Below are 15,630 nucleotides of genomic sequence, written 5' to 3'. Positions count from 1 at the left end.
TTCTGGAGGAGCAACGTACGTACGCCCCGGGACTCATTTCTGCAATGCCTCGTGGCCCGATAAATGCCAAAGAAAAATCACTCAGATGGAGACTAGAGAGACACTAGAACCGACCAGAACCCCCGCGGAACCCGAGCTTGCACTCACGCTTGATCATTCTGAGGCGTCTGCACGGTCAATGGCCGAACTAGTGTGGGTGGAGATGATAGTGGTGGTGATGATGATGGTGATGACGATGTGTGTTGTCCAATAGTAAGTACTACTAGGTTGTACCTAGTTAGTCTACTCGACCGTCTCACATTGTGGATACCCCGGTACATGGACTGAATCAAATCGAATCTATGATTTTTGGGGGGGCTTTTTTATTTTTTTTTCACATCGCATGCTCAATAAGATAAGACCAATAGTGCAGGCTATTGCCTCTAGACCCTAGACTGAAAAGTGTACAAGGCGAGCAGTCGAGCGACTAGAATAGGAGGTGCCCAGTGGTGGTGGAGGACTCCCAATCTGACTCGGTTGAGTTTGGACCTTTCCGGTAAAGGCAGAAATGCCACTGCGAATCGAAGGAACCACCGATCGGATCTCATCGTGTTTGCATCCGATCTCACTTTTCCCCATCTTGCATCCGTCCTAAGTCCCAACAACTTGGAGTAGTAATTAATGATTGTGGAAGAGTACTATCACAAGCCTACGCATACAGAGTACGGTCGTGATAGCACTAATGACCGAGCTGCTGAGGGCTTTATTGAGCGTGCCCCATCCTATCGTCGCCTGTACTACCACTACCACTAACTACCTACCACCCACTAACTACCGTTGCCGGTCGGCGTTAGGCGGCGATTTGGTTCCAAGATGTGAGATCTCATTCAGATGACAGTGGGTCCCTGCCGTTCCCGACTCGTCCTTTTTTTGTTCCTTCACCGCCAATTCAACCTTTCACATGCATTCCGTCCCCCGGCCCTTTCCTCCTCTTTCCCTTCCAAATGGGCGAATGACAGTCGGTATCATCGATCCTGTTCTCCTTGGGACTTATAGATACATACGGTACATTCGGACTCCTAAGTCTCGATCGCTTCTGTCTTCAAGGGGGCTAGCTACCTTCAAGCAGGTCGACTCAAACATTGACTGTTCCAATGTACATACACATTCCCATGGGGTTCTGGATTCCGCCAAGCTCCGAACTCTTGCCATCGACAATCCACAACACATGCTATGCTCGTATGTGTCCATGTACAGTCCAGCACGGTGGTGTGGTTAACTACGGTGCCTTCCGGCCGAAACTCGAATGGGACGATTCTTTTTGTTTCTCTCTCTCTCCTCCCGACTAGGTTACGTATAATTTGGAATCAGCGATGCAATTGTGTCATGTATCCACATCAGACACCTCCATTCGCTCGGCTACAAGATTGGAAAAATAGATTAGAGAAGACTGGCACCATCATGCCACATCTGTTTGGAAAATAAGACTTGGCCGCTTTTCCCCACTCCCCGCTCGATGGATGATAAGGCAGGCGGCTGGGATGGACATCGTTCGACATGGCCTTGCACTGCCAACTAACTATCAGTAGTAGTACATACGTGGAAACAGCAGGAGTCTGTCTGATCTCGGGCAATGCCGAAATACCGCAATACCAACTCCCCGGGGGCCGAACCCCGGCCGGGCGGGCGAGAGCTCAGTCATCATTCTCCACCTCCATAACTTCACCATCAATGGGGCTGCTGGCTAACTATATGAGGGCGCACAACTATTTGGGTCTGGGATTGATTAGTCGAGTCTATGAACCCAACTCTTGACGCTAGTATTGTCTACGATTGGGTACGCTTTGCCGCTTATTGAGTTCCCTACTACTCATGTGTGTGCCCAGTGAGTACGGACTACGGAGACCTAGCTAGCACAATGATACCTGTCCCAAGATTGTTGACCGGACTGGACTGATGCAACCTCTCCGACTAGTTATCGAGCGCCTACCTGCCTATCGACCCCACCGACCCAATCTCTCGGTACTTCAAGCGGTGAAACCACGGCGGACCGACCGATCGATCGATCTTTCTATCTACTCGTACCTCTGTGCCCGCCTCGGTTTCTTATTCTCTCCTATCCACAAAAAAAAAAAAAAAAAAAAAAAAAAACAGTTGATACGCCGTCTGTCTGGGCATGTGAATGCTTACTTTAGTTCGGAGCCATGATGATACCCAGGATGCCTCGCCAGGGTCTCAGTCCAGGACTAAACCTGCCCCCTCATTTTCACCGCCAAATCCGTACTCACCTTCCCCGTGGCCGATGAGTAAGGATCTGAAACGAATCCTGAACCCAAATGTTTGCCCACCAGATCAGCAAACCCAGAGAACCCCAAGCCAAGGCGAACTACTACCGTATCATGCCGATGGGATGCAGCTTTTTTTGGGGGGGCGGGGGTCGATTCGGCATTTCCCCGTTCCTCGCCCGCCATCCATAAGATCGTCTGATATCATCCTGACCAAAGATGAGAGAACGGTGGAGTCCACCCACCTCGATCATCGGTCGCCGCCTTTGTTTTCTTTCCTTGTTACTAGCTAGGAGCCTCGCAGTTCCGGGAGAGGGAAAGGGATGTGCGGGTGATCTTACTTGTCCATTTCGACCCAAAAAGATAAAAAAAAAAAGGAATATGCCGAAATCTTCCCTCCTGAATTACCCAGGCAGGCGATAGGGCGGTTAGGCCGGATGGCACCGAGGGAGAGCAAGATCTCAAATCGAACCAAGGATCATCCACTCACGAAAATCAGTCGACGGGAAGCACCGGCGGGGCAGATTCTGTTTCTTATTCGATCGGCGATAGGGTCCGATAGTTTCAGTTGATTGACAGATTTGCCTTCCTCCACCTACCTTACTCAGAGGTAGTATCTTTCTGGTCGGGGTTTGGGTTGTTGCACCTTAAAGCATTTTCTTTCTCGGGGTTTGGATTGGGTTCAATGCTTCCATCTAGGTAGGTTTCATTTTCTCCACGCTACATCTCGAATTCCAAGAGTGGCATTGGCAGTTTTCAGGGATCCGGATGTTTGGAGGCTTTCTCCCAACTGTCACCGCGACTACACTGATACTGAGACCTTTCATGTCTATGGTCTCTCAGCATCCGGCGACGCAGGCCCGGATCTAGCACGGAGACCTCCCTTCCCCACTCTTCTACAAGAGGATATGCGTCTCTTTTGGGACTACCGAAAGTCTTGGAATTCGAACCGGCGAAGTTTGAGGTGAAAAGCATCCCGCAGTTGGGTATCGAACCCTAGCGAACAAGGCTGCAGGTCGATCGACCGGGGGAGGGGGGGGAGACGGGAGCCTGAGATATCGGGATCTGATCTGTGACACTTGAGGAAGGAATAAGTTAGAACTAATCGATCGTAAATCGCAAATCGCAACCCGCAACCCGCGCGGCGCATCGGAGCTGCATTCCTGTTCGAGATGGGAGAGAAAAAACAACCCACGGCTAGTCTCTCTCGCTGGCTCGTTGGATTTGCAATCCTGAGGTGTTCACGCGTACCATACTCGAGTGACCGTAATTCTAGCAGCAAGGATTACTGTACCGCATGTCCTTGGAGTCCGCAAGAAGATGTATGTATGCATGCATGTATGTATATCATCGGTTCCATCACAGTCGGCGGTCTGGATGATGTGTGGATGGTGTAGGGGTTGCTTTTGTTGTTGTGTGCTCGACGTGCCTGGATTGACTATTCGCTAGCAGATTCGTTTTTCACAGGGCTCATGTGCGCCTGTTTGAAGGCTCCAGTATCTCGAGGGTCACTTGTGTATGTATTCAGCTTGAGCTACGTGCGGACACGCCTTGTAGATTCGAACACGCAGTCTATGTCGACCTAACGAAGAACATGGCGCCGTCAGCCGTCGAACTGAGAGCTAGAACCACATGGCAACAACGCTACGCATACCATAACATGAGCACTATGTTATCGATGGCTCTGTAGCACCGCATCCGCAACAGGACCCTCCCTCCCTTTGCCATCCACGAAGGCTGTCTGTCCGGGTAACCCCTGCATCTGGTCCAGGTTTCTGTACACGTTTTCCAGATACGGAGTATGTAACCAGACCCAGTCCGTACGAAGGCGTATTTCACAAATTTTCGTTCTTTGATACAGACTGTACATAACGAAGTAGTTACAGGGTATATCCCAGTGGAGAGCATCGTGTATTGTGGGGGGGGGGGGGGGGGTGCAAAGATCGGACAATAAGGCACCAGCTGGAATCGTCTATACCACCACCGCACCGCCTCGTGTCTGATTCCCTCGCAAGCTGCCGCCGGGGCCACGCCCGTTGATTGGCTCAGATGGTGTTTAGGTTTTAGATTCGTGGCTCGATTTCGCCCAGACGCTGCTATGTAGGTAATTAAAACCTCCTGACTACAAACGGAGTAGTCCATGAACTGTACCGACTTACAGTTGGTTGGAGATGATGCAGATCGGAGGCTCAGGGCTGATCCGCTCGCTCGCCGTGACCTTATCTACCAATCCACGGAATAGGCTTGATGGAGCACTGCCCTGGCCTATTTAGTAGACTATGAAATCTCGAAACATGCCACATCCCCCTGGTCGGTGGATGAATATCGCCAATGAAGCTAGTACTAGGTAACCGGCCCCTCTTTTTTTTCCGGGGAGTGCTTTTGGACTACAACGTGTAGTAGTGAACACGAGGGGTTGAAAGAGACCAAAAGAATCCAACAAGCATACCGGTACGTACTTAGTCTTTCTCGCGTGGGAAAAGAAAAAGGCATAAATATTACTAGCGAGGCCAGGTTCGGCATGCACGGCTGCCTAAAAATCTCGATCACGGTTCCTCTTCTCTTTTCTTTTTAGGCTTGGGGGGGGGGATGCTGTAGCCCAGATGTTAGTCGTTCTGCGATGTACATAAAAAGGCGAAAGGTGGAGTGAAAGGGCTTACGCATGACAAGAATCATCCACCCACCACCCAAAACCTATCCACGCAATGCTTTGGCTTGCTTTTGATTGTTGTAGCGGTGTTGCTTCTGGTTCATCGCCATAGTTTTAGCGTAGAAACCGGTGTCAGTCTCCTAACCATCCGATCTACTCGTAGCTCTCCCCCCTCTGTCGGGGATGTCCTGCGACTCCACGGTGTGCAGAAAAGGTCGCAAGGTGGTTCCGACATTCGAATGGTGACCTCTCTGATAGCCCAAGCGGGTTAGGATTAGCGATCTCGCACGGGATCACGGGACAAGTTCATCTATCTCATCTTGGATCGCGCGCGCGCGCCGGCCGCTCCACTGCTAAGCCCCTTTTGGTTTGGGCGCTCCGATCTTCCCCTTCTACTGAGTAACTACTAGGTACCGGTACGTGGTCTAGAAAAACAAAAAGTCACCTAAGCATTTTGAAGAAAAAGGTAAGACTATAGAGTTGGTTAGTCCTTCTCTCTGCCGAGAGTAATCGGCCACCTCGGCTGACGGTCGAGGTTCGAAGTTCGAAGTGTACTGTACCTTCCTCTGCATTGACCGGTCCACAACGGATACATCCGCTGAATGGACGGAAGAGAAGACCGATTGCCCTCCCTCCCTCCACTTTTCGCCTGTCGCTCAGCTGTTTTTCATTAGTACTCTCGTGTCTTAGCAGGTAACGGGACGTAGTGCAAAAGATTTTGGGTGTTCGGGCTTTTGCTGGAGGTTTGAACCGAGCGATGGATGAAGAGAGAAAAGGACTCTTGACTATTCAGGTTTAGACACGCAAACATGAAGAAAATCTTTGCCAATCCTTCTTGCTGAGGGGGGGGGGCGTGCTAGCTACTAGGTAAACCAGTGCTGATACGGAGTACTAGTCCAGAGTAGACGATCTATTTGCCCCCTCTCTTCTTCTTCTTCTCTTTTTTTTTGCCCTTTCTCTTTTCCTTCTCGGACAGTTAGCGAAGAACTTCTTTGCCGTCCCCTTCCTTCGCCCCCATCATCTCTTCTCCCCCTTGCTTTGGCCCTTCCCGCCGTCTCGTCCCAGATCTCTTTGGCATCTAGTCTACCTGATCACCCGGAGAGGATAGCTTTTCACCCAACAAAACCCACCAGACTCCAAATAGTTAGTTCCATCCACTGGTGCGCAGTGGATGTTCGGGTTCTCTTCTTGGGGATGATTTGGAACCCAGCTATTGGACCGCATGTATGATGCGAAAGTTTCTTTTTTCGAAACTGATCCGCAGAAAACTACCTTCGAACCTTTTTCTTTTCTTCTGTGGAGGCCAAACCGAATTCGACTGTCCCCCCCCAGGGGTTCGGTTGTGTACTGTACGGTGTACGAAGTACTTAAACTACAAATCCATTGTTTTTTTGGGGGGGGGGAGGGTCATATCCCGCTTGCCATGCAGACTCCTGATTTAGATTCGACTCTGCATGAGGGGATCTGTTAACTTACTGTCTACCTTAGCGCAGATACACAGAGCCGCAATACCCGTACAACCCTAGCGTTCCACTTCCCCTCCAAAGCTTTCCCCCGTGGTTCAGGTTTGGAGAAGGGGAAAGGCATGCCTTGGCGATACTTGTAAAGGTATAAGCTCAAAGAATCATGATTACTCAGATTGAGACATTGATTCACATTCCCAGGGATATAGCATTGCCTCGCGAGTGTCACGGATCGATCCAGAGTTTTTCTTTTGGATCCCTCCGATAGACGAGTGACTCTGCTTCTATGGCCGGCTTACCTGTTGCCGGTCTAGGGGCATTCGCAAACCATCATCCGTGGGTGTCTTTTGAGACCCTCTCTCCAAGTGATCTCACCTGGGAGGATCGATTGCATCTGGCACCTGTCTGTCAAAAGTCTGCTAATCGTCATCCCGAGCCGAGAAGCTTCCATCCTACTTGGGGAGTAGGCAGCGAGGAAGGCAACCACACTAATCTGCAGTGCTGGACTTGCATCCATTGCAGCATGGATGAGTTCAGGTGCTTCTTGTGCCCGGGCCCTCGTCCCCGTCGTTCATACACAAAGTAAATACTCTCGTAATATGTTTGTCCTTCTGGGCAAAAGGGGGGGAGGGGTGATTGACGTGCATCCGAACTCCGAATGCGGAGTAATTCATGGTGGCAGAGGTTGAGAGATTGACGATCGTGTTCACTTTCCTCTTGTGGTCCGAATATTCTCGTACACGACCCTCTCCCGGTCGAAGGTGTTTCCCATGCATGGAAATGCAGCAACAGGGGGGCAAGCGAAGGGGTTGTCTGCGAGCATGCAATTGTTGGGATGATGTGGCGATGCAGTTTGTACTGTACAGTACACATGCATGATGATATCAAAGAAAAAGGAGATAGAGAGAGAGAGAGAGTGTGTGTGTGTGTATGCATACAGATTGCGACTAATCGCGCAGGGCCTGTAGCTTGAGACTGTCACTGACATCATTTGACAAATCACAATGCATCTCATTTCCAATGAAAACAAAAACCAGCAAACCACATAATTCTTTAGGTTTCAACTGTCGCGTGCAAAAGCTCCCACCATCAGCCCGCAGTTGCGCAAAGAGGAACCTGCTTCTGGCCCTTGCATTAGTTCGCCCTGCCCTCTCCTGGGCCAATCATTCGCGTCCTATCTGCAAGATGTGACTTGATTCGGGATCTACTGGCGGTAGTCTAATGCCTTTGTGGATTGCTCTCTCGCTCGACCCCGGATGCAGTGTTACAGATCACTTCGGACTCGATCTGTCAGATCATCAAAGCAAAACAGAACAGCTGCACCGTGCATACATCATGCGCCGTATCGGGTAATCTAAGAGCAGGCAGGGAAGCCCGGGGCCATGGGAAGGGGTTCCCGGCGCTGGATCTGAGGGCCCGATCACAAAGAAGCGGTGACATCTAAACCTTGTGTGGTTCGATCTCTCGATCTGCCTTAGCATCTGTCATAATCTTGGGTCAAGAAAGAGGCTCAAGCCTCTGTTTCTTCTCCGTCTCGTCCATTCGGAGGCTTATCTCTTTTTTCATTTTCGTGGGGCGACGGAGGAGGACGGACCTCCAGTTCCTGCAGGCGCTTGGTTTGCTACCCGTGCATAATTCAATTGTTTGACTCCTCATGTACTGTACTGGGCTGGCAATTATTGGTTCGGGTGAGGATATAGAACTGTGGACTGTTTAGTAATGAATAGTCGGGTGACAGGTAGATTTCGATCTCGATCGATTGTGGGTTTCCCGTGGATCGATTTGGATTCTGACGTCGTAGATCAGATTCATACTCAGTATGGGGAGTACTGTACGGCGCGGAGATGAGGTGGTTGGGCGTTGATATTGCTACCGTGTTCTGTAGCGTCTATGTGCCTGATAGACTATTCGACCAGTAGCTTGTCCATGCATGTATTGCTGTAGGAAGGAGGGCTTGTCTGCTTTTCCACAAACCGAATTCCAAATATGATCAGTTGGTTGCGCAATTGCTCTTTCGTGGTTCGCGATCAGCTTGTGTTGTTGTTTTTCGTCTCGCGTCATGAATTGGCACCAGAGTGATATCTGGGGCCTAAGAGACACGCAAAGGATACACCGCAGCTTCCATATACTGCTAACCTGAGGCAACCGGGAGCTCTTCCCTTCCACAGTGACTCAAGACATACTGAGCTCTGTTGGTCAATTCCAGCCCACTATGACGTTTGTGACAAGATTCACCTGTGGGTTGACCCGGCGATAAGATAAGGGTGAATCATGTGTCAATCACGTGTGACAAGCAAGCTTCAACCCCCCCCCCTCCACAACAGCTTACTTGCATCAAAGAACATCTGCTGAGAACACTATCTATCGCATACTTTCTTGATCTGATATTTGTTGGATCAAGGTATTACCAAGCAAAAAACTGTCTCATCTGTGCAGGACTTCTCCCTCGATCGAATCAAACTGCGCTGCAAGTGCCCGGCTCCCGCCACCTCTTTGTCCAAACGCGGGGAAGACTTCGTATCACCGCCGTTTGGATAAACAATTCCTGGGAAACAACTACGATCCGAGCTACACGACCGTGCTGCAATATGGCAGGCCCCCTCATACCTCTCTCCGAGATCCCGACCGTTTCACTCCTGTACAAGCTGAAGCGGTTGGTCCCCGCCGCGTCCCCTCTGGCGCCGCCGTCCAAGGCCTTCAACGACACGATCGCGTTGGTCCGCAATGACATCACAAAGCTGCAGGGGGTCGACTGCATCGTCAACGCCGCAAATGAGAGCTTGCTGGGCGGCGGGGGCGTCGACGGCGTCATCCACCGCGCCGCGGGACCCGACCTGCTGCGCGAGTGCCGCACCCTGGACGGCTGCGACACCGGCGACGCCAAGATCACCGCCGCATACGAGCTTCCCTGCAAAAGAATCATCCACACCGTCGGTCCTATCTACGAATCCGAGCGCCGGCGCGGGGGCGCCCGGCGGCCCGAGTCGCTGCTCCGCAGCTGCTACCGTCGCAGTCTGGAGGTGGCCGTGGAGAATGACATGAGGAGCATCGCGTTCTCGGCCGTCAGCACGGGCGTATACGGGTACCCGAGTGAAGCCGCCGCCAGGGCGGTGTTGGACGAGACGCGCCAGTTCCTGGAGGCCGCTGGCAATATCGGCAAGTTGGAGCGCATCATCTTCTGCAATTTTGAGCGCAAGGACGAGGTGGCTTATGAGAAGCTCGTGCCGTAAGTCTGGACCATTGGTTTCCCCTTCGCCTTCATCTGAGCTTTTGCTGTTATCGCCTGTACTGTTCGACAAGTGGATACTAACAGTATGCCTTCGTCTGCTAGTTTATTCTTCCCACCCGAGGATCAGGATGTTCCCAGCAACGGCATCCCCCACGAGCAGAGCGAATCCCAGCCAACAAGCACCGACGGTGAGTCCTTACTGTCATCCGAAGTACTCGCAGCCAAGCTCCCCGACGCGCCCACCATGGAGCCCGGACTGGACGGCCAACCGGAGACCAAGAAGCAGAGGGTTAACGAAACCGCGACCACGCAGCGAGGTAAACGCTACATCGAGGACTTCTCCATCAAATCGGATGACGACTGGGAGGAGGTGGACAAGTCCGAGGACGGGCGCACGGAGAGATTGGACGATGACCCCGTCGAGGTCGACCGGCCTCCGTCGGCCACCGACGTGCAAAGCGTCCAGTCGAGCGGCATCATCGACATGGATGGCTCACAGTCGTCGTCGGATGGGATTTTGTCCAAGGATAGCCTCATGACCAAGGATTGGTAATTGAGACTGGCGACTATGGATATTCATGCACAAAACTTATGACAAATACGTTACTTTATGATTCGGCTGGCGTCTGGGACTAAATGTTCAGTGGTCGTGTGCGAATGGAGCAATGCACACCACCCCCATCGACATTGAGATTTTCCATCAATTATGATAGCTAATGCAACACTTATTCTTGGGCGATGCGAGGATTCTAGGTGAAAAGCTTTAACCCGACATTCGTCCTAAAGGACGGCATACTTTCGTAGAATAGCTATAGTTTGGGTCCACGCCCGGGTCCCGAGTCAGAGGACAAACGTTCCCGAAACGACCAGTGCAAACACCGCAAACAAGCTTGCAATAATTATCACGATATCACGATCATCTCCGCGGCTCGCATCGCGCACTCCGATGCGACACACTCTTTCCTCTCTAATTGAGCACCAATTCCTCTTCCTCCCTTGCTACACGATAATCTAGCGCATTTCCCACGAAACGATTGGACACCCTCAACCTCCCCAACTCCGCGACCGCATCCCCACCTCCACCCTCATTTCCGCTCCTCCGCACGCAACCCCAGCTCCAACCCAGCTCCCACCCCAACAGAAAGGGCCTCCTCCCTACCTCCAAACGAATCAGCACTGAATATGCCACCACCAACACCACCACCACCACCCAATTCAAACCCCAACCGCACAAAACCCCGCGTCGTGGCCCGCGAAGAACTCTCCCGCGCAACCAGTTCAGGCCACCGCCTCGTCCAAGACCTCCAAGACGAACTCCGCGCGCAAGCGCACGCGCACGCCCAGCAGCAGCAGCAGCAGCAGCACCAACAACAACAACAAGCCCGCCAACGCCCTCGCATCTCTTTCCTTTCCGCCCTCCGCGCGCGCTACGCAACCCTCCCGCTACCCTTCCGGCGGTCCGTGCGGGTGCTGGGCGCCACGCTCCCGCTCCTCCCGATCGGGCTCTTCTTCTCCGAGCACGTGCTGCAGGTGATGTGGGTGCGCGGGCCCAGCATGACGCCCTACCTGAACGAGGACTACGAGCAGATGCACACGGCCAGCGACATGGTGCTGGTGAACATGTGGGGCGGGGGCGGGTTGTGGCCGTGGGAGCGGAAGCGGCGGCTGGAGAGGGGGATGGTTGTTACGTTTCGGTGAGTTTTCGGCTGTTTGTTCAACGACCATCTTCAACCCCCGTTGAAGATGTGGGTTGAAGGGGGGGGAGGGGGATCGGGGACCGGGGTTCTCCAAAAGGGTAATGGTATGGTGGCTAACTGTTCTCTTTTCCGGCGCCGGTGTGATAGCTCCCCTGCGAATCCCCGCCACATCGCCATCAAGCGCGTCGTCGGACTGCCCGGGGATCGGATCACGACACGTGAACCCTGTCTGAAGGATGCGCAGGTCGTCCCGTTCAACCATGTGTGGTTGGAGGGCGATGCGCGCGATCCCCGGAAGTCCATGGATAGTAATACCTACGGGCCGGTGAGTTGCAGTCTGATCACGGGCCGGGTGCTGGCGGTGCTGTGGCCCAGGTGGCGGTGGTTGAATTGGGAGGATTGGGAACGCGGGCTTGTGGAGGGCGATACGGAGCGTCGCTTCGGGGAGGGTTATCGCCAGGAGGTGAGGGAGCGTGTGGTTAAGGAGGCGGTGAAGTTGGAACGCCCACAATTGTCGTAGACTGCGGTTGGGATGGCAAGGTGTTTACTGTAAGCTGGTTGGTGGTGTTCGATGTTGTGTATATTATGTTTGTTTGCATTGAGTATGTACATATTTTCCTCCCTTTCGTCCTTCACGTGTGTGCGGTGACTATATAGAAATTAGAGAATAGGCCGATCCTGCGGGTTGGATCGTGGAGCTATACTTCAAAAAACAAGAAACAATCGCTAAGTCTGCTGTGAGATGATTCGCACATCCTCCGGCCGGTCTTCTTGCAGACGGTCAATCTCGGATGCTATACTCAACACCCACCGGTCTTTCTCCACACGGCTGCGCGCCTTGAAGACGATGGTTCGCCCGTGCACCCCCAGCGTGGACACCTGCTTCAACCGTTGCCGCTTCTCTCCCTTGGTCCCGTACTCGCGTGAGCGGAAGTAGTTTCTGCGCAAGGGCTGCCAGATCACGAATGCGATGGCGGTGTCCTCGTCACTACTTGTGTAGACGTCTGTCGCGAGATAAACTCGCGGGAGGGAGTGGTGCCCAGGCCGGTTGCTGTCGAACGTCTGATTTGAGTAGAGCAAGTCTGATTCGGTCAAAAGACCCGAGTATATATAGCAGTCGGCCAGATCGATGGTGGTCTCCAAGCTGTGGTGTATGTGAGGCACTTCGGCGCCGTTGCGCTTCCGCAAGGAGGTGCGAAAGATTAACAACTTTCCGGCCATGAGGACGACATGGCATCGCTTGAAGGTGCTATGGCGCCGAGGTTTCCGATATAATTGTCCAGACATCTGCAACTCCGGTCAATAATTCGCTTCTCCATTAAGGTGGCGTGTGATGTACCTTGATTGTCCGGCAGCCCGACAGAGCACAGATGTTGTGCAGCAGAGGCGAGGCCTCGGCTTTTTTGACCTCCCACTTTCGAGCGAATTGCCCCATGATCGACTCCATCTCCTCATCGATTCCAAGAAGTTCTTGGTTACGCTGGCGGAGAACCTTGAGCTCCGCTGCATCGGTCGCCAGCCGGACCTTCCAGTATTTCACCAGAGCATCAAGTCGTTTCATCCATTCATTCTTGGTGATCTCATCGTACGCCTGGAACCGAACAACAAGGTCATTGTGCAGGAGCATCTCAAACGTCCTCTCATCATCAAACTGCTTCGTGGCGCCGTCATCTCGGCGCGAATCTATCGCGTCAGGTTGGAAATCGACGTCGGGCCCTTGTTCGAGATTGGGGTCAGCGGGGCAAGCATCACGGTGCACATTGCGGACTTCTTTGACCCGGCTTAGATCAATGAACCCGTCTGCATGCTCAATGTTGTGGGCGTTTCTTTGCTGTTGAGCATAAGCCTGCTCGTCGTATTTGGTAATGTGTTCCTTATTGCCACTCGATAACCATGTAATCTCGCCGTCCTGCAACGGGTACGGATCGATATCGTAAGAAAGAGGCGATGCGTCCAAGATCTGCTGCGCTGAGGGCACGGTAGTCTCATCGCGGTCGAGCTTCGGAGGCGCCGGCGGCAGTGACTTGGAGGGTCTGCAGAAAAACAAGTGGTGATCCTGAGTAAAGAAATACAGTCGTTTGAAAAACATTTTATTCAATCGCTGATGTACACCACGCTGCGATGTGAGACGTACAAGAAAGCCCTCTACTGGAGGGGGCTCATCCTCCTTCTCGTGGTCGTGCTTGACGTACGTCTGATAATGTTGCCTTGGTCGCAGCTCGAGCTCATGGGTCGTATGCATCGCAATTGTGCCGTACATGTTCGCTTCATTGGTACCAAAAATCCATTCTAATCGATCATACCGCTTCCAGGCAAGCCCCATGATCTCAGTCTTGGACCAGCGGTTCAGAACCTCCGCCCATTCGGGGCGGTGTTCCAGCATCTCCAAGCAACCGCGCACGATCGCTGTAGCGACAGAGTTCTCCTTCGTTGCGGCGCGACCCAGAACACCACCCTTCCCCTTGTTCGAATATATTGCTTCTAATTGTTCGAACGGATTTTTGAAAACAAGAGATACTCCAAGGTCTGGGACATATATCGGGAGTGAAGATGGACGGCGCCTGCCTAGCACCTGGCTCAGGAAAGTGTACCATTCCATAGCATGCGCCGCAGACTTCGGCCGTATAATGAAGATCTTCGTCCCTCGCTTACACGGCCCCCAGATGACAATTGTCTTGTCCAGGTGTGAATAAAGATTTACCTTGGTCCGTTTGCGACCCAGTGGGATATCATACTGCGGTGACACCCGCGTGCCTGCCTTTTGCACCTCGGGTATGACACGAGTCTTGTACATCTGGAGAGAGAATGGCGCATCCGGATTTGAAGACACTCGACACGCCACGAGGTATTCTCGCCACTGATCCACAACCCGATTCTCTGACTTGAGACTGTCGTTCTCTGTATAGTCATCAGGAAGCTTGTCCTGTAGTGTTTCCTCAATCCGGACAAGCATTTTCTCTGCCTTCAGGACCTCTCCTTCCTGGATTTTGCGTCGGTGCGGTCGGTGTCGTGACAAGACTCCCTGTGTCCTCGATATGCGCGAAAAAAGCCGCTGTTGTTTGTCCAAGAGATTGTCATCCAGGTTGTATCTGACCGCCTTTTTGTGCAGTGGGTGAAGAGGATTACTTCTGACTCGCTTGCCCTGCGGAATTGATTGCTCTTCGTCGCTCTCCACCCGAGGCTCATGCTGCTCTAGATCTGCTGGTGTCGACACGGACGGTGCTCTTCCCTTTCCTTTGGATCGCGACGCTGGCCTTAGCAACCCAATTGTGGATCCATGATCGCTAGCAGGAATCATGGGGCTTGACTGACTCTCGGCATATTGGCTAGGAACCTGTAGCGTTTGCCTGTCTTGTTCCCGCGTGGGTTGCTCCGACTCCATCCTGCTGGGTTCCAAGGATGCATCGCTTGGGCCGCGCTCGTGGGCCGTGTAATAAGCAGAGCCACCGTCTTGTCTTCGAGTAGACGCGCCTTCGTGGTTCGTTGATTCGCTAGAAGTTGATCGGCTTGTGTCTGCAGTAGTCGTCCGCGAAACCTCGTGCCCATTGTCTTCAGAGAGTGTGTATGGAATAGTCCGTAGGCTCTTTCGCCGGCGGGGCTCACGATCCCTGGTTTCGTCCTCCGATTCCCGTTCTGTTGCTTCGTCTTCAGTGGTATCGGCCAGACCAGCTGACTCTTCTTCGGGAGAGGATTCATAATCATCACTGTCGTACTCCTCGGTGTAACGTGCGACCATGGGATCTGCAGAGAAAGTGACAGTCCTTGAAGAGTATTTACTCAGCCTGAGTCTTGTCCTCCACCACGATTTACGGTGATTCTGCAACCAGCCCTGCGGAATGGGGCCGATGAAGAATCGCCGATTGGTCATGTGTATGTGTTTGGGAGAGGCATGATGCTTTGTTGGGTCAGCAGCTAGGACGTGGATTGTGTGTAAGCACATACCAATTTCTCTGCAGTATGAGAGTCGGGATCCAGCCCGCGATATTTGGAGCCATGATACCCGAGACGAGGATCGGTAGCCATTCCGTCACTGGAATGCTGCTCCGTTGGCGCATGAGAAGTCATGACATCTCCAGTGAAACACCCTCGGCGAGATGTCTAGGGTGTCCTTGAGGACAAAGGGTGTTTTTAAAATCGAACCAGGAAAGCTGGGGGGAGTTGAGATGCAGATCTGGCATCGGCCAGGAACCGACGCTGGGGACAAGTCTTGGCCCGGAGTCGATGACGTCGCTCGTTGGAGGTCTTCCCCTTTCCCAAGTTTATGCCCTGTTGCCTAACTGCCTTTCTGCCTTAATGCCTGATAGCCCGCTCAGATGTTTGCACACTT

At 52.7% G+C, this 15,630-nt stretch overlaps 3 protein-coding genes across 3 annotated transcripts; 2 read left to right on the top strand and 1 right to left on the bottom strand.

The window, feature by feature from the left end:
• The first annotated feature begins 8,685 nt into the window (after nucleotides 1–8,685).
• On the top strand, nucleotides 8,686–10,342 carry BO72DRAFT_404816 (macro domain-containing protein). Its single transcript, XM_040942270.1, has 2 exons — nucleotides 8,686–9,603; nucleotides 9,709–10,342. The coding sequence occupies exons 1-2, from the start codon at nucleotides 8,966–8,968 to the stop codon at nucleotides 10,157–10,159; spliced, it is 1,089 nt and encodes a 362-aa protein (XP_040801014.1). The 5' UTR covers nucleotides 8,686–8,965; the 3' UTR covers nucleotides 10,160–10,342.
• A 216-nt stretch (nucleotides 10,343–10,558) lies between these two features.
• On the top strand, nucleotides 10,559–11,996 carry BO72DRAFT_429723 (putative mitochondrial inner membrane protease subunit Imp2). The gene is made up of 2 exons (XM_040943077.1): nucleotides 10,559–11,300; nucleotides 11,451–11,996. The coding sequence occupies exons 1-2, from the start codon at nucleotides 10,789–10,791 to the stop codon at nucleotides 11,821–11,823; spliced, it is 885 nt and encodes a 294-aa protein (XP_040801013.1). The 5' UTR covers nucleotides 10,559–10,788; the 3' UTR covers nucleotides 11,824–11,996.
• Nucleotides 11,997–12,029: 33 nt separating this feature from the next.
• On the bottom strand, nucleotides 12,030–15,326 carry BO72DRAFT_378712 (sporulation-specific 71 family protein; the record flags this gene model as incomplete). Its single annotated transcript, XM_040941325.1, has 3 exons — nucleotides 12,030–12,590; nucleotides 12,643–15,198; nucleotides 15,246–15,326. 3 exons carry the CDS (start codon nucleotides 15,324–15,326, stop codon nucleotides 12,030–12,032), a joined length of 3,198 nt encoding a protein of 1,065 aa, XP_040801012.1.
• Between the last annotated feature and the right edge of the window lie 304 nt (nucleotides 15,327–15,630).

This window comes from Aspergillus fijiensis (genome assembly GCF_003184825.1).
Source record: "Aspergillus fijiensis CBS 313.89 unplaced genomic scaffold BO72scaffold_25, whole genome shotgun sequence".
Classification (NCBI taxonomy): Eukaryota; Fungi; Ascomycota; class Eurotiomycetes; order Eurotiales; family Aspergillaceae; genus Aspergillus; species Aspergillus fijiensis.
This window is presented reverse-complemented; position numbering and strand designations above follow the sequence as displayed.

What these genes read in the sequence shown, in the direction of transcription:
- BO72DRAFT_429723 (XM_040943077.1), top strand. Translation starts at nt 10,789, where the DNA reads ATGCCACCACCAACACCACCACCACCACCCAATTCAAACCCCAACCGC. An exon ending in GGGATGGTTGTTACGTTTCG is followed by an intron (nt 11,301 to 11,450) that starts GTGAGTTTTCGG and finishes CCGGTGTGATAG; the next exon opens with CTCCCCTGCGAATCCCCGCC.
- BO72DRAFT_404816 (XM_040942270.1), top strand. Translation starts at nt 8,966, where the DNA reads ATGGCAGGCCCCCTCATACCTCTCTCCGAGATCCCGACCGTTTCACTC. An exon ending in GCTTATGAGAAGCTCGTGCC is followed by an intron (nt 9,604 to 9,708) that starts GTAAGTCTGGAC and finishes TTCGTCTGCTAG; the next exon opens with TTTATTCTTCCCACCCGAGG.